This window comes from Elgaria multicarinata, chromosome 2 (genome assembly GCF_023053635.1).
Source record: "Elgaria multicarinata webbii isolate HBS135686 ecotype San Diego chromosome 2, rElgMul1.1.pri, whole genome shotgun sequence".
Taxonomy (NCBI): Eukaryota; Metazoa; Chordata; class Lepidosauria; order Squamata; family Anguidae; genus Elgaria; species Elgaria multicarinata.
This window is the reverse complement of record NC_086172.1, coordinates 21,109,947-21,127,626: the sequence shown is the minus strand read 5'-3', so window position 1 is coordinate 21,127,626 and position 17,680 is coordinate 21,109,947. Positions and strand designations below refer to the sequence as shown.

The following is a 17,680-nucleotide window of genomic DNA, read 5'->3' as shown; positions in this document are numbered from 1 at the left end:
TTTGCTTCAAAGTATTCTGGAGAAGGATCCGAAGAGCAGTCAAATGGAACTGGCAGGGCTGCGGTGTAATAACTCTTCTCTAATAAGGGAGAAAGTAAAGGGTTGCTGCTGGGAGCTGAGATAAATCTGCCCTCTGACCCCCATCACCCCCAAGGTTGTTGGTATGTTTTTGAGAGGGACAAAGCAGGATTTGACCCAAAAATTTCATCCGTTGTAGCCAGTATATCTTGCCCCATAGACCTGAATAAGACCTGTTGAGAATTGATCCTGGTGGTCCTACATGCATAACCACACCTGGCACCAGTTCTTAATCATGGGAGAGTGCAGTAGGTCCCAGGGAACGGCCTGATTTGACTGTTCCAGAATATGGAGCATTTTAGTATATCAAAATAAAAGGCCTCATCTTTAAAATTTTATTTAGAAACTTTTTTATCCCAGCTTTTCACTGTGACTACAGTGCTCAAGTGGCTTACATACGTCTAAAATAATAGAATAGGACAGTGACCAATATTAGATAACATAAAAACAATACAATTTCAAAAACAGGCTGCTACAGCAGAGAGAAGCTATCTAAAAACAAGGAGTTCAACCACCCTGCCATGTTAAATGGCTGTCTAAATAGAAACATCTTACATCGATGCGGTGGGAGAGAAGGGTGAACAAGCATTTATGCTGATCCTGAATATTGTGTTGAGCCTTGTGCCTTTTGAAAAAATGGACTTTTCCCAATCTTCTTTCAGGTCTGGAACCAGGGACAGAATACATAGTTCACATCATTGCTGTGAAGAATAATCAGAAGAGTGAATCATTGACCGGAAGGAAGAAAACAGGTAATATTGTCTTAGGTTGCAAATCTGCAACTCAGTCGGGCTTCCTTCTCAGTAGACATGTGTACTGTTTCTTATGAAAGAGAAGCCAAATGCAGCTATATTTTCGATTTCTGTTAATGCTGTTTCCAGACAACTAATGTTATGGCACTGCGCTGCTTAACATTACTTTTGTCTTTTATCAATTGTATATTTGAGATATATTAATGGATACACACTCATCATTTAAATAAGTTGGTTTATGCAAGTTATAAAAGGATCCTGACATGCAAAATACAGATACAGTTTACTGCATTTGGCTGGGGTTAACAGAAGTTCCTTCTATTTTTGGTCTCATATACTTCATATGAATATAAGCCAAACCAAATTAATGCTTTTATAATTCAATCCTATGCAAGTTTACTCAGAAGCCTGACTGTGTTCAATGGGGCTTACTCCCAAGCAAATAGGATCATAGGCCTTAGCTAGACCTAAGGATTATCCCAGGCAAATGGAGGAGTCATCCCTGACTGCTCCCGGGATCCCCTGTGTGTCATCTGGATGCACAGGGATGATCCCGGGACAATCCTGGGATATAGGTCTGGTCTGGTCTAGCCATGGCCATAGTGTCATTGTTTAATTTGATTCCATTGAATGAATAGAACCTAAAAATGTAAATTTGATCAGGGTCATACCCCTTCTAGTTTTCAATGGATTAAAAAAGTGGAATCTGGGTTGACTGGTCCATAATAGTTGGTACATGCTGAATTTTAGGTCTGAGTGGCTGGCTTACGCATGATCAAGACTCAAAGGTTGTTTTTCTCAGACCCCGTCTTACATGGATGATGCACTGGTTACTCTATCTTTATGAAACTGCCCAATCAATCCATCAAATAAAACAACTCTTTTATAGTGTATATGATTACTTAACCAGAAAGGAAAGAAAGAGAGTCAGAAGCCTCAGTCATGGATGAGTTGCTAACTCCCAGTTAAGTTCAAATTTTAGATTCACCCTTAAAGTGTGAAGCCAAGGTAGTGAGAGATTCAGGTGGTATCTTCTCCAGGGAATTGATCTTGGCCCTAGAAATAATTCCATATATAATATTTCTCCCTTTTAGCTGAAAAGCATCAAAGTAATAGAATACAGCAGTAAGGATGTCTAAACATAGATTTATTTATTTTTAAATTTAGCAGAAGATAAACATTTATGGCAATCAGGTGCCTTTGCTGGATCTTGAAAGGGCCCGACGGTTGTCATCCCTTTGTCTCTGCTTTAGCTGCACTGCCACATGCTTTCGCCTTCCAGTTCAAGTGCGGTTAAGTAGCCTCTGCAGAGTAATGGCATTAAGGTTCTTCAGGAGTATGTTGCACCCTTGAGAATGCTGTTAATGTTTAATTGCTGGAATTAAGCCTGTGTTTTATAGTACAGCTGCTTGGTTTACTCTATAATGAATGTGGCGCTTGCTGGAGCTTGAGAGCCTGGCTTTATTGCTTCTAACCTCTCTTTGGCTAGTTGAGCTTCCACGTCCGGTTACAATTCCACGACCTGGCCATGGTGGGAACCTGGACATTGGGGACCAGACACCTTATCTCACAAGCAACCCGTTTGACAATGGAAATGGTATCCAACTTCCAGGCACTTCTGGTCAGCAGCCTATAGTGACTAACCCAGGCCAGCAAGTCATTGTGGAAGTATTTGGGTCTCATACCCCCACAACTGCAGAGACTCCGGTATGGCGTGTACCAGTGCGAATCCCAGAAGTGGATGGACCTTCTTATCCTCACACACTTCTGCCCAAGGATAATTACACAACGCCCCAGGAAGCTCTGTCTGAGACAACCATCTCATGGACGCCCTATTCTGAGAGCTCGGAATACATTATCTCTTGCCAACCTATTGGCACTGAAGAAGAACCGACAGAGGTAACTTCTTTTAGTTCATTTCTAAAAGCACTGACAATGATGAAACAGTGTGTTACTATTTGTATTATTATTGCTTTCATTTAAACAGCACTACCGTTGCCAGTGGCAACTCACAGAGTTGTATAGGCAAACTGAAAAGGCCCATTCCTCAAGGAGCTTACAGTCTAAAGAACAGACACTGAAGGAAACAAGAGGGTGGTGAATGTAATGGTTAAATTTAACTGAAGTTGCATTTTAGTTACAGTTGGGAATGAGGACTAAGGGGAAAGTCAAAGGCCACATGGAAAAGCTCCCGTTTCAGGATGAATGTGAACAAAGGTGCGCATGAAATCAGACTATAGTGAATGAAAAGTTAATAGTGGTAGGAAGGGGCATCAGCTAGTTAAAAGTTTTAATTTTTGTGAACCGCCCAGAGAGCTTCGGCTATTGGGCGGTATAAAAATGTAATAAATAAATAAATAAAGTGGGCCCAGCAGTAACTTGGCTGGCCTTCCCCTGCCTGGCATTCTCCAAGTGTCTTGGACTAAAACTCTCATCATGTCCGATCAACACCATTCCTATCTTGACTTCATTTGTATAAAGAGAAGCCACCCCTAGGTTGGATTGCACAGAAATATAACCCTGCTCTAGGGATTCTACTTGCTCGAAAACCATTTCAGAGACAGGTTTCCTTTTTTTTTTTTTTTAGAAAGCAAATGATGAAAGTTTTATGCTTTGCATTTTCTCAATCTGCAGGTGAAAGTTCCTGGCAGATTTTCTAGTGCGACTCTCACTGGTCTTACTAGAGGTGCCACCTACAACATCATAGTAGAAGCAATTAAAAATCGAAGAAGGCATAAAGTTCATGAAGGGATGGTTACAGTAGGCAATTCTGGTGAGTGGAAACGAGACCCTGGGGGAAAGGCTCCACTCTTCATTTATGTATTAACTTCATCTTAGAATCATTGGAGAATAGTTTGGCTATTGGGTTAGTTGTCACATTTAAATCCCACCATTTCTACACAGGGCTCTGGGTAGCACAGACCTCTCTCTCTTTCTCTCAGATACACACACACACGTTTATCTTCACAATAAGTTCTGCTTCATCCTGGCTAGGGCTGTGAGCCAGATTGATGAAAAGATCTGTCTTCCCTAAGCTGTGATTCATAGCACATTCCTATGTATGATTACTACCTATGTGCTGTTTGTCAAGAGTAAATCTTGAACTGGAATTAAGCTGAATGGTTGTTCTGAATGGATCAGGAGCTGTGGGACTTACACTTCTCCTGATGTATCGGACCTTTTGTGCCTACCCATCAGTGTCCCAGAAATCCTGTCTCTCCTCCACTGCTGTGGCAGTCCTTAATTAATTTCATAATCTGCGTAATAATTACCTAAACACTAAATAAAACATTTAATTGAAAATAGTAAATAAGATAAGGAATGGAGTGGTCCCCATTGGATAGAACAACCTGGGTTCAGCACCCACCTCAGCCTTAGACCTGCTGACAGGCATTAGGTCTATCGCTGCGGCCTTGCTCCGCCTGAGGTGTTAAATTCTGTGTCTGGGCCATACCACTTCAGACTGCAGGTAGCAACTGCTCATAGGACTGAATATTGTCCACACACAAACACTTTCTCCACATAAAAAATAAGTCCAGGAGAAGGCTAGACTAGGAACTATTTCCCTGACTTGTTAGTTTTCTATATAGAATCATAGAATAGTAGAGTTGAAAGGGACCTATAAGGCCATCGAGTCCAACCCCCTGCTCAATGCAGGAATCCAACCTAAAGCATCCCTGACAGATGCTTGTCCAGCTGCCTCCTGAAGGCCTCTAGTGTGGGAGAGCCCACAACCCTCCTAGGTAACTGGTTCCATTGTCATACTGCTCTAACAGTCAGGAAGTTTTTCCTGATGTCCAGCTGGAATCTGGCTTCCTTTAACTTGAGCCCGTTATTCCGTGTTCTGCACTCTGGGAGGATTGAGAAGAGATCCTGGCCCTCCTCTGTGTGACAACCTTTTAAGTATTTGAAGAGTGCTCTCATGTCTCCCCTCAATCTTCTCTTCTCCAGGCTAAACATGCCCAGTTCTTTCAGTCTCTCCTTATAGCGCTTTGTTTCCAGACCCCTGATCATCCTGGTTGTCCTCCTCTGAACACGCTCCAGCTTTTCTGCATCCTTCTTGAATTGTGGAGCCCAGAACTGGACGCAATACTCTAGATGAGGCCTAACCAGGGCCGAATAGAGAGGAACCAGTACCTCACGTGATTTGGAAGCTATACTTCTATTAATGCAGCCCAAAATAGCATTTGCCTTTCTTGCAGCCACATCACACTGTTGGCTCATATTCAGCTTGTGATCTACAACGAGAAAGAATTAAAAGAATTAAATCAGATGAGCCCTTCCCCCACCCCCCAGTTCAAAATGGTACAGTACGCAGGATTCCCATAGAGTGTCCAAAATGCCAGAAGCTCCCAACTGGAACTCATCCTGCACCCCACCAATACTTCTCCCTGTCCTCCCTGCCAGCCCTCCTTCTCAAGTAAAAAACGCAACCTATCAAAGCTGAGGGGTAGGGGGGACTGGCAGCAGTGCACAGGAGAGTGAGCCAGGGGAGGCCCTGGGGCTGGGAATGACTTCTTCCAAGTTTACATTCCTGTTGGGTCTCATGGAACTTGTCGTCAAGCTCCATGATCCCAGTAGAAATACATGAAGCGTCATTTGTAGAAAGTGCCGCCTAGTTTAGTATACGCTGACAGGCAGCAGAACTCCAGGGTTTCAGCTAAGAGTAGTCTTTGTAGCCCTACCTGGAGATGCTAAACCTGGGACATTCTGCATGAAAAACAAGGAATCCATCACTTCCTCACCAACCCTCCACTGCCTGTTAGCAGCTGAGAAATAATAATAATAATAATAATAATAATAATAATAATAATAATAATAATAATAATAATATGTTACCCGCCTCTCCCTCCGGATTGAGGCAGGGTACAACACAACCTCTTTTGTTGTAGGCTGTCTTCTTCTGAAAGGGAGCAGAGCTCCACATGGCCTTCATTCTTGCCCTTCCCCTGTTATCTTTTCTACCCTCCTAAAGCTCTGGTTGAGTGACTCCATGTATGCGTCCACCAAGCTCAGCATAAAAAGGGAATTCCTTGTTTCTCCTGCACACAATGGGAGCCTTTCCCAGCAGTGGATAGAATAAGGCTCCAGATTAGTCTATGGAATGTATTTTTCTTTTCTTAGGCTACAGCCCCAATCATACTTTTGGGAAATAGCTGCAATCCTATACACACTTGTCTGGGAGTAACTTCCATTGAACTCAATGGGACTTGCATCAGATTAGGCATATAGGATTGTACTCTTCTTGAAATTACTGGCTCTTACACCCAAGTAAACATGTTTAGAATTGGCATAGTGGGGGTGTTTGTTCTAATACTGATCAGGAGAAAGAAACAGCACTTGGGGAGGTGTTCAAAAAAAAACCTTGGGTGGGACAGGAAGTGAAGTATCCAAACCATAACCTGATCTCAAGTTATTATGGTAACAGAAAGAGCTATTTATTAGCATAAGGATGCTTCATTATTAGTGGTGACATTTGGAGTGAAACCAGTTGTATTCTGAGAGGTGCTGCATGTTGTCACACACGTTCTCATTCTCTTGGCTTTCTAGTTTCTGAAAGAGTGGACCAACCTGCAGACGACTCATGTTATGATACGTTCACTGGCTCTTTCTACTCTGTTGGGGATGAATGGGAAAGGATGTCTGAAACTGGATTTAAACTCTGGTGCCAGTGTTTAGGCCTTGGCAGTGGACACTTCAGATGTGACTCTTCAAGTGAGTAGTTTCCTGTGTCGATTTGGCTCCTTCTCTGAAATTTCAGGCACAGTATTCTTAAGCCCAGCATAAGCCAAATAAAGTAATGCCCACACATTAACTCTGGCTTACAGATCAGTACGTTTTATTTGCTGCAAGGCTTCATACTTTAGTAAATTATTCTGATTTGTATTCTCATATTTTTGTCAGATGAAATAAGATACCTCTAGTGTTTTTCTCCTTCTGTGTGTTTGGCAGCTATCATACATAATGCTAAACCACAATCTAGCACTACCTGCACAAGCCAGAATGGAAAGTGCTAGCCTAGTTTGTTTCCTGTCCCCTCCTCCTCCTCCTCCTCCTCCTCCTCCTCCTCCTCCCATGTGACTGGGAGGAAAGATAAGCCTGAATTAAGGTTTGCTTTAGCAGATTCCTGTTTTTTTATTCCATGAGAACCAGGAATTGTGGTTTAAAATAAACTTTCATTGTTAAACAAGCTGTCAAAACAACCCAGGGTTTGTTGATGGCTTGTTTAGCAATTAACTACAATTTCTGCTTATCAAATAATGACAAGCCAAGGATCTGCTAAAGTGAAACTGAATTCTGATTTATCCCTCTTCCAAGTAACGTGGGAGGAAGGGAGCGGTGAAATGCCATATCTTCCTATCGGCTCTTTTCAGCTCATGAATGTAGTGCTGAACCATGGTTTAGCATTAGAGGTAAACACTCCAGTTGACAGATAAGACACTCCAAACCATGGCTTTAACCATGGTGGTTAAGCCAGAAAGCCGGGCTGTGTTCAGAAGACACCTTAAACCATGGCTTTAACCATGGTGAATAAAGCAAAAGGGCTTATTTACTATGGTTAAAGCTGTGGTTTAAGGTGTCTTCTGAACACAGCCCGGCTTTCTGGCTTAACCACCATGGTTAAAGCCATGGTTTAAGGTGTCTTCTGAATGGGCCCAACGACTGCCAAATCCGCAAGCAGATAACTTGAAGACAGTCTGAGAAAATTGGCTTAAATATAAATAACTCCTCTTGGAACTTTCTATGAATTATAGCCTGCATTTCTTGTCCACCTCGTCTCTCCATATATCCCAGCAACATTTGGTCTATTAGGGCTTGTAACACAATGTTAACAATCCTCTGGTAATAAGTCACCTCATTACCATGGCTGAATCAGGGGCTGAAGTGAACCCTTGGCAAGTTCAAATGCTCTCTCACCCTGGGATACTTGTTTGTGTAAATCGCTTCAGGGTTGGGTACAGGTCAGGGTACCCAACCAGATACTAGTGTGGCTAAAACACACTAGAATCCTTGCTTGTCCAACAGAGCAATAATAACTTTTGGATACCAAATGCGTAGTGAAGCCCTCTTTTGGTCTCCAGTCCTTATCTCGCTATCACTTCCATGGTTACTGGAGAGGAGCTCTTGCTTTGTCATTGGTAAAATATTGGTCTGTATAACAGCCACATCTACAGAGGTAAGCGCATCCACTGCCTCACCTGGGTTTGATGAAAAGGAAATGTAGAGCTGGGTATCATCCGCATATTGATGACACCTCAGTCCACATTTCCGGATAACCTCCCCCAGCGGCTTCATGTATATGTTAAACAGCATAGGGGATAAGATAGAGCCCTGTGGAACCCCGTAGCTTAGGTGCCACGGCACAGAGCAATAATCCCCCAGCACCACCTTCTGGAATCGGCCATCCAAGTAGGAGCAGAACCACTGCAACGCAGTACCTCCAACTCCCAGCTCAGACAACCTATCCAGAAGGATACCATGGTCGATGGTATCGAAGTACGCTGAGAGGTCTAGGAGAACCAACAGGGTCGCACTCCCCCTGTCTCTCTCCCGACAGAGGTCATCCCACAGGGCGACCAAGGCAGTTTCCGTTCCAAAACCAGGCCTGAAACCCGATTGAAATGGATCTAGATAATCCGTTTCATTCAAGAGTGCCTGGAGTTGTCCTGCAACCACCCGCTCAAGCACCTTGCCCAGGAAAGGGATATTACCTACCGGCCTGTAGTTGTTTACATCTTCCGGGTCCAGTTTAGGCTTCTTCAGGAGTGGTCTAATTGCCGCCTCTTTTAAAGAGGCCGGCACCACTCCCTCTCTCAAGGAGACATTTACAACCTCCTGGCAGCACTTTTTATATTGTATTTCATAATTGTGTTTTAACCTGTTGGGTGTTTTACTGTGGTTTTAATTTTTGTGAACCGCCCAGAGAGCTTCGGCTATTGGGCGGTATAAAAATGTAATAAATAAATAAATAAATAAATAAGAGGTAACAGGCTTCTCTAGGTGATCTCCACTAGTCATCACATGCTTGTACAATAGTGCTTAAGAGTGTCTGAAGTTCCAGGTGATTCAGCTTTCCTCTATTGATCCATCATTCCTTTTTTCCATCCAGAATGGTGTCATGACAACGGTGTGAACTACAAGATTGGTGAAAAGTGGGACAGGCAGGGGGAGAACGGACAGGTGATGAGCTGCACTTGCCTTGGAAACGGAAAAGGCGAATTCAAGTGTGAACCTCGTACGTATAGATATAGTACCCCTTTCGATGTATAAAAACGCACCCTGTTCTCTTTCATTGTGCACAACGATCTCTTTCTTTGGTGGTCTACTTTCTAAAGTGGAAAGACGGTATTGTTGTTTGTTGAATTCAAAACATTTGAAAATGTCTCAAATACGTATGACAAGTTGGGGTCTGATTTGTGAACCGCAGAACATTTTTTTCCCTACCACGGGTTTTGCTGAACAAGAATAGTAGTACATACAGGGCTGCTCATTGCTTGTGCTCCAAAAATGCAAGGGGCACAAAAACCTGTTGCTGCCAGCAGGATGGAGCTTCTGGCCCCGTTCAGGTGTTTCTCTCTACAGAATAATACCATTGGCCCATTGGGTTGTATTCAATGTTAGGCCTACTGAAATGAATGTGACTTAAAGTAGACTTAACATTGGATACAACAGTGATGGCTGTGCTGAAAACCATGAAGCACGGGTAGAGAACTTCTGCCCCTCCATGTACCTGTCTCTCTACAACTTCTGTCATCCCTGATGGGGCTGATGGGAGTTGGAGCAACAACATCTGGAGGCCACAGATTACCCAACCCTTGCTATAAGATAACAGCACTAGGCTTATGTTTTCCTTTCCTTCTCTCTGCACCTTTTGTGCACAGGGTGGCAGGTAGAAGGAGGCTTAAAGAAAATCATGACTGCATTGGCAATACCCCTGGAATTTTTTTAGGAACTTGCTAGACAAGTTTGGCAATGTTTTAAGGTGGAGCTCATATTGGAGATCTCTTGCCCTTACAATGACCAAGTATATGCCATTTAACGAAACACTGTTTGTTCCTCCAATTATTTCTTTCTTCCTTTTTTTTTTTTTGCAGATGAAGCAACTTGTTATGATGAGGGCAAGATGTACCGAGTAGGAGAGCAGTGGCAGAAAGAATACCTTGGGGCCATCTGCTCTTGTACTTGCTATGGAGGGCAGCAGGTAGGCATTTTTATACCTGTGCTGTGATGTACAATAGGTGGTATGGGTGGAGGCACAGTCCGAGAGAGAGGGGGGAGAAAATAAAACATGGTTTCAGAAACCTGACAGAATTTAGGCAAGATGTAGATTTTAGTGGTTTTTATATTCATAGAGTTCATTTTAAAAGGAACTGAAAGGCAACCAGCAAGTCAAATAAAACAATTAAACAGGGGAGGTCAGAAAAGAGCAAAATCTGTGGCATTTGTGCACTCTTAGCCTGTTCTACAGCCATGTTCAGGTCATAACCTTTGATTTATCCACAGTAACCACAGTTTTGAGACTGTGCTGAAGGATTATGCTGTTAGTCCTGGCTGCGAAAATCCAAGTGTCCTACCATTTATTTATTTTATTTTATTTATTACATTTTTATACCACCCAATAGCCGAAGCTATTTATTTATTTGTTTGTTTATTTAAAACATTTGTATCCTGCCCTATATCACTAGGATCTCAGGACAGCGTACAGATAAAATCATTCAATATAAAAACAAATTAAACCATTAATCAAGTTAAAAACAGTATATAATTTAAAAGCAGAATAATAATAATAATAATAATAATAATAATAATAATTTAAAAGCAGTAACATGCCCTTCATGTGGACAGCTTAAATAGTTCCTGAAATGATATGATGTCCTATGTGATCTGTGCACACTTGTCCATGCATCTCATTTAAGCCGACATTTGAATACACTTCAAATGATCTCAACCTTAAAATGGTATCCTAATAATATTGCAACCCTGGGCACAATTCCCATTGAGTTAAATCAGCCCAGACTCTGCCTGTATGCATGGACCCACTCTGAATCAGAAGAAATAATGAATGGCTAGAGAACACATGCAAGCCATTTACCATATAGTGATATCAAGCCTATCAACGTCTCTGTTCAATAGACTGTTCTACTTTAGGATACACGCTGCCCCCACCGTATGCTTTTAGTACCATTATGGCAGGTAGAAACTTGTTGAAATTAAACTAATATATCATCAACATCTTCTGTTTAGTGGCTTCTGTGTGACATGTAGTGCGCTGTTGTTGTTTTTATAAAGGGCTGGCGATGTGACAATTGCCGCAGACCTGGGGCAGCATCTTCACCTGAAAGTTCTCCTGGTCACACCTATACAGAGTTCTCAGAGAAACGGAGAGAAAGCATAAATACTGTAAGTATAGCATATCGATCCAGCTGACAACACATGACTGTACACACTACCAAGAATGCAATTTTTTCACTAGTTGGGCAGCTTATTCCACTGAGTCCGTTTATCATATTTATGTTCTGCTCTTAAATGGGGCTCCTAGTGGTCTCCCATCTAAGAATCTGATTGGTTTCATAGCTGCTTAGCTTCATCAAGTAGTACAGGATTAGGTAGAAGGCAGTTTGAGATCTACTGGCAGATCCCTGGGTGATGCAGTTGATCTGTGAGGATTTCTGAATTCCAGTTGTTTGAACAATAGCAACAACAAAATTAGACTCCTGAAATGAAGCTTGTGGGTGAACAGTTACGGTTCCAGTTGGTGGATCTTGGGAGTTCTAGTAAAACACAAAATATATCCCGCAAGTTTGAGATTTGCCTGCCTTGTTCTAATGCTTCCAGACCAGCCTAAAGAAGTTTTAAATCAGACTGCTATAGCTTTCTACAATGACTTCTGGGAAGTGAAGCTTTGTGAGTAGGCTCCTCAGGCCTTCTTGGCTTGGCTGTCACAAATCTCCCATGAGATGTCTGGGAGTGTTGTGGAGAAGGACAGATGTTCAAACGAGGATTGTGTTGAGGGAGGATGTGTATTCAACTAGTTTCAAGTTTAGTAGCATCAAGGTAAGCCGACTGCACTGTCTCTTTGGTGAATGAGATGGGGAAATTTCCGTTCTCTGCAGTAGAACTGCACTGATCCAGTTGAAGACTCAGTGCATTGAGTCATAATCCCTAGCTGGAATAGCTGTTGCCACCTCCAGTTCTTCCATGCTTAGGTCATCCATTAAGAGCCCTCGATGTGAATTGTGAACAAATGCAAGCTGCCTGTTATTTGGCTGATTAAGATACTTGCTGTCTTGTAGAGTTGGGAGCACTAATTTTCCTCCTCAATGTTCCTCCCAACAGAATGTCCATTGTCCAATTGAGTGCTTCTATCCTCTACATCTACAATCAGACACGCAAACCCGACGAGGAGATTAACACCCATCGAGATTTAATATCAGCCAAGAAGAGTCTACTTGCCAAGACCATCCATGCTAGAATACTGCTAGAAAAAAAAGCAGATCTGTCTTAGGGTTGCCAGAGTCCCTTTCTCAGCTTCTGCTCACTTCACAGCTTCTCCAAAGGAGACCCACTCTTGGAGCGCCCCAAGACTTCTCTTCACAACCGATAGCTGTATATTGTCTGTTTGTTTTTTTGCTCAGAGTGTTTCAATACCATTCAATATTCCCCGACCCCCTCAAGACAACTCATACTAACTCAAACTGCTCAGCAATAAGTAAACATACGTGGGGGCCCATTATGGGATGGGAGAAAGAGCTCCCCCTACCACAGGAAAAAAAATGAATGAAAATCCAAAATTCTAACTTCACCAAATTGCGCAGTTATCAATAGGAACTGCATACCCTGTCACTGTGATATTTAAAGTATGCACAGTCCTAAATCTTTCTAAATGATCCTAATCTCTTTCCCAAGCGGTATGTTTGTATCTCGTACTGTTATTTATCAACATTGATCTTCCTTCCCTGCTTCCTCCCTGCCTCAGTGTTTTTCTACAGGAAAATATAATGAAGACACCGTTGACAGAGGAATTTGGTATAATTATGATCAGTGAATATTTTTTATACTGTAAGTGCCAAAGCTTTACTACTGTGGGAGACAACTCTTTTAATAAAAAGTTTTACAAACCAGCTAGGTGTCAAGTTGCTTTCCCTTCCTTTCTTGGTTAATGTAGTTCAGCCTAGGAACAGAGATACACTAAATTCAGCCTCCATTTTCATGGGGATTCTAGGCACCAATTAGTCATGGACTTGCTTTCTTGTAGACTTCGCTTGCCCTTCCTCCAAGCAGTGCAGGATGAGATATCTGCCCCAAATTTTATCCTCTCAACAATCCTGTGAGGTAAATCAGGCTGAGACTTGGGAACTGAAGCAAGGTCTTCCAATGAGATTCATGGCAGAGTGGAAACGTGAACCTAAATTGCCCCAATCGAACACTCCAACATTGCACAGACTTGCTATTTGCAATCCTTGATGAAGAAAGGGAAATACCTTCCTCAGGATATAAGGAAAGGCGCCTGCCTTTAAGAAACCAGAGATGAAGAAAGGTTGCTTAGAACAGAACAGGAGTGAGTGAGGCAGAGTTCATATGCAACAGGCAGGCATGGAATTTGTGTTAGAATATGGCACAAGTCTTTCTGCTCTGTCTTGTTTGCTCCTACTGCCCTATACCTGGCCCTCTGTGATCCAGACCGCAAATTCCATGAGACATTCTCTTCCCCACTGTAGCCCTCTGCACTGCCCAAAAGTCTGCTCCAGATTATTTGAGGGGGTTATCGGGGGGGGGGGGGGGAGGGGCGGCAATTGCCCCTTCCAGGTTCTGTAGAAAGTACTGGAATGACAGTATTGGATTCAACTGAAGGTCAACAACTAAAAAAAACACCTCCTGTAGAGCCAAGATTGCAATGAGTGCTGCTAATAAATGCTAACACAATAATTCAGAGATCATTGCCGCATATAATCTGGATCAAGCTGTTGTTAATATTACAGCTGTCCTCCTATCCCCTTGGCTGCTGTCGCCAAAATTGTGTTTGCAGTCCTTGAAACAATATTTGATCCAGGTAAAATTGTCATCTAAGAGGCAGGTTCAGTTTAGCGTAGTTATTTTTTATTTTAAGTTTCTTTTTATTTTTAATGTCCGGTGCTTTTAATCTGGGTAACTTTTAGAAACAGCTTTCACCTCCAAGACAAACGTAGTATGGATGAAGATAAGCAATTAACTACGATATGATTTGCGGACTGCTCTAGAGTAAGAAGTAGCCTTGTATATATATCAAGCCTTCATTACACAGTGGTAATGCTCCCAGGGAGTGCTGATGGACAGGACATTAGTGTTAGAGAAGACACTTGACAGGCGTATAGTTGTCAAGGTTCACACTGAATACAATGTATTACTGGCTGCAGAATTGGAAAGAACAGCTTGAATGCTAGGGCGATGCATGGACCCCCTGCTCCCGATCTGCCCCGCCTTGATCCGCCTAGGGTCCGCTGCGGAGCTCCGGCTCCGAATTGGAGATCCACAGCGGCAGGGGGGCGGTGCCAGGTAAGCTTACCTGCTTCCGTCCCGGCCCGCCGCCAGCTTCACTAGAGCCCGCGGCTCAACCAGGAACTGTAGGCCTACACTTCCGGGTTGAGCTGCAGGCTCTAGTGAAGCCACGACGGACACGGGCTCTAGTGAAGCCCCCCCTCTTCCCCCTTACCTGCATCCGTCCACGGCCCTGCGGCTGCTTCAACTGAGTCCGAGGACTCAAACAGGAAGACCAGGCCACAGTTGCGGCCTGGACTTCCTGTTTGAGTCTTCGGGCTCAGTTGAAGCAGCCGCGGGGCCGCGGACGGATGCAGGTAAGACCCCCCTCCCCCTTGCCCCCTTACCTGGCTCTGCCCCTGTCGCCGCACAGGTGGCAGCGACAGGGCCAAGTAACCCCCCCTTACCTTTTTTGCGGAGCTCCGGATCGAGGCAAAGGATCCGCCTTCACTTTGATCCGCAATGCTCCGCTGCTCCCCTGATCCGCTTCGCCTCCGCCTTAAGGGGAGGCGAAGCACCCCAATCCGCTTCTGCTTCTCCGGTCCGAGGAGAAGCGGAGCACAGCCCTATTGAATACTAAACAAGAGAAACAAAAATTGGGAAGTTTGACTTATTGCATGCTTCAGAAGTTAGGAAATGACTGAGCAGATCTTTTTCAGATGGCAAAGTTTGCCCTTCACTGTTTTTTTCTGAAATTATGTATGAATGAAATGAAGCCCAGATGAAGGTCTTCACCATGACCAGTTTCCACCTGCGTTTCAATGACAGCTTAAGCGTGGGCTAGATGAGAATACCGTCAAGTGGATTCACAGCTGGTTGATAAAAAAAGTATCCATACCCCAAAAGTACTCATTAATGGTTCATCAAACTGGGGGGGAGGTTTTGAACGGACTGCCACAGATCTCTGTCTTGGGATTGGGACTCTTCAACCCACCCACTCCCCGCTGCCAATGTCTTAAATAAAGGAGTGGAGAAATCCTTATCAAATTTGTGGATAATGCAAAACAGGAAAGTGACACCTCAGAAAACAAGAATAAATTCAAAATGACTGTGATAGACTAGAGGGGAAATTGTGCTGAAACTAGCAAAATGAAACACGGAAACAAATGTAAAGTTCTGCATATAGGCACATCTCTACCCCACTCCAGACACACAAGTAGAGGATGTGGGACTTGGCGGCAGCAGGGTGACCATATGAAAAGGAGAAATATTCCCAGCAACAATATATAATTCCCAGTTGTACTGCAAAGCATCTTGGGCTGGCCTGATCTTGAAGGGGCAATCAAGGCTCATTAGCTTTTCAAACGACTTGCTTCAAACGACTTCAAACACAGTATGATTGGCTTCTCCTTGGGATCATCATGGCCATGGGGGCTTGTCATGATTAGCATCAAAATTTACCACTAAACCTCTGCCCGGAAGGCAGGACTAGATCTAAAAGGCTCACATTACAGTATAGTAGATTTCCTTTTGACAGTACGAGCAATTCAGCAATGGACCCAATTGCCTAGCGGGGGTAGTTCTCCCTCCTGGGAGGTCAAGCAGATTCCTGGGCAGCAACTTACTGGGGATACTCTAGCTCTAGATTTCTTCGTCTAGGAAGGGCTTGTGCGAGGTGGCTACAGGCCTACCCATGCAGTTCTGTCTTTCTATGACCAAGGAGCTCTACATTTTGGACAGTGGAGGCTGGGGGCCTCACTGACCTTGGAGCCCCCAGCCTTCACCGTTTTTGGAAATAAATAAATAAAGCATTCCAGGAGATATAGAGGTAAGAAAGTTTCTCTCCATTAAGAAAAGTGAAGCTTGGTGTGGGGGTTTTGTTTGTTATTTTACACACACACACACACCGTTGTTTTCTATCAGCATCATTTCTATACTGCCCAATAGCGGAGGCTCTCTGGGTGGTTCACCACAATCCAATTTCTAGTAATGGCAGAGATCAGCCTTTCCCAACCTGGTGTCCTCTAGGTGTTTTGGATTTCAACACCCATCAGCCTCAAGAAGCATGGGCAATGGTCATAGAGACACAGGAACATAGGAAGCTGCCTTACACTGAGTCAGACCATGGGTTCATTTAGCCCAGTATTTTTGACACTGACTGGCAGCAATGGTTCTCCAGGATTTCAGGCAGTTTTTTTCCAGCCCTACCTGGAGATACTAAGGATAGAACCTGCTTCCTATGGAATGCAAAACATGTGCTCTACCACTGAACCACAGGCCCTCCCAGGAGTGCTGGGAATTGAAGCCCAAATCACTAGGTTCAGTGACAAATGGAAAGCTCTCGTTTCCCAGTTTAATACTGCACAACAGCTGGCTTCACATTTAAAAAAGTACCCTTTGATGGGGTAGTCTGTTTAGATTAGTGGTAATGCATAGGTACAACACAGCCAAACTCCACATTTTTCTAAGGTCAGTCTTTCTCTAGACACCATAAACACTTCCTATGAGATAGGGATGTGTCTCAAGTTGACGTTTTGGTCCTTTGGAGAAAACCTTTTAGAAATTGATCCAGTTATGCTATTTGATCACTTTTATACTTATGAATATCGTCACACATCAAGGAAGTCTAATAGCATCTGATTGTGGCAAACAAAACCACAGCAAGACTTGCTTCAGAATATTTCAGTGATTCTTTTAAACACACACACACACACCAGAAACCATGCTGCCAATTTCTTTTCCCTTGCTAGCTATAATTACTTACTCTTACTACATATTCTGCTGTCAACATGACAGAGGTTATTTCCATCACTTAAAAATGCATCTTTCTAAAAAACATTTTGCACTTCATGGTTCCTACTAAGTGCAAAGCACACCTTCCAAAAGTAAAAGGTTGAACTACCAGCACCAGTGCTCATCTTGTAGCTTGTTTTATTATACTTCTGGTTTGAAAGGAAGTTGAAATGTAAACATTTTCCAGTTTAGAAAGACGAGGCTTCAGATTTCTCTCTCATCGTGCGAGTGTGCACACATTACAGAATACTAGAAATAGCAGAGATACAGAGACTAGTCTCAAAAATTTGCAGGGAGGAGTGTCCTAAGAAAAGATTAACATCATAAGAACACAGATTGGTATACAATCAAGTACCAAATCAAGAAAATAATAGCAAATATAGTTATCCTAATGAAACTGAGGGTCCCCTTTAGCCGTCCCCTTTCCAGTGTAGCTTCTCCTGAAATTGTTCCCATGCTAGCAAAAGAATGTCAAAGGACTTCTATCACATGGTAAGCCTACAACAATTTCTGGGGAACATGGGTGGGAGGGTTGTTACGGGATGTGCTCTTATTAGACACATATACAAACTTGCACACATTCTAATGAGACCTACACACCC

General features: G+C 43.2%; 1 protein-coding gene across 4 annotated transcripts in view; it reads left to right on the top strand.

Moving 5' to 3' along the window:
- FN1 (fibronectin 1) overlaps positions 1-12,952 on the top strand; it is a 93,762-nt gene extending 80,810 nt beyond the window's left edge. For 3 of the 4 annotated variants that reach the window (XM_063116099.1, XM_063116096.1, XM_063116098.1), the window contains 8 exons: positions 741-830; positions 2,320-2,729; positions 3,465-3,603; positions 6,381-6,545; positions 8,941-9,066; positions 9,926-10,032; positions 11,121-11,231; positions 12,168-12,952. In XM_063116099.1, coding sequence (XP_062972169.1) covers positions 741-830; positions 2,320-2,729; positions 3,465-3,603; positions 6,381-6,545; positions 8,941-9,066; positions 9,926-10,032; positions 11,121-11,231; positions 12,168-12,242 — 1,223 coding nt within the window. In that variant the 3' untranslated portion in view covers positions 12,243-12,952. The remainder of the gene's footprint in view (positions 1-740; positions 831-2,319; positions 2,730-3,464; positions 3,604-6,380; positions 6,546-8,940; positions 9,067-9,925; positions 10,033-11,120; positions 11,232-12,167) is intronic. The other variant, XM_063116097.1, reaches the window with a different exon arrangement.
- Positions 12,953-17,680: the final 4,728 nt, after the last annotated feature.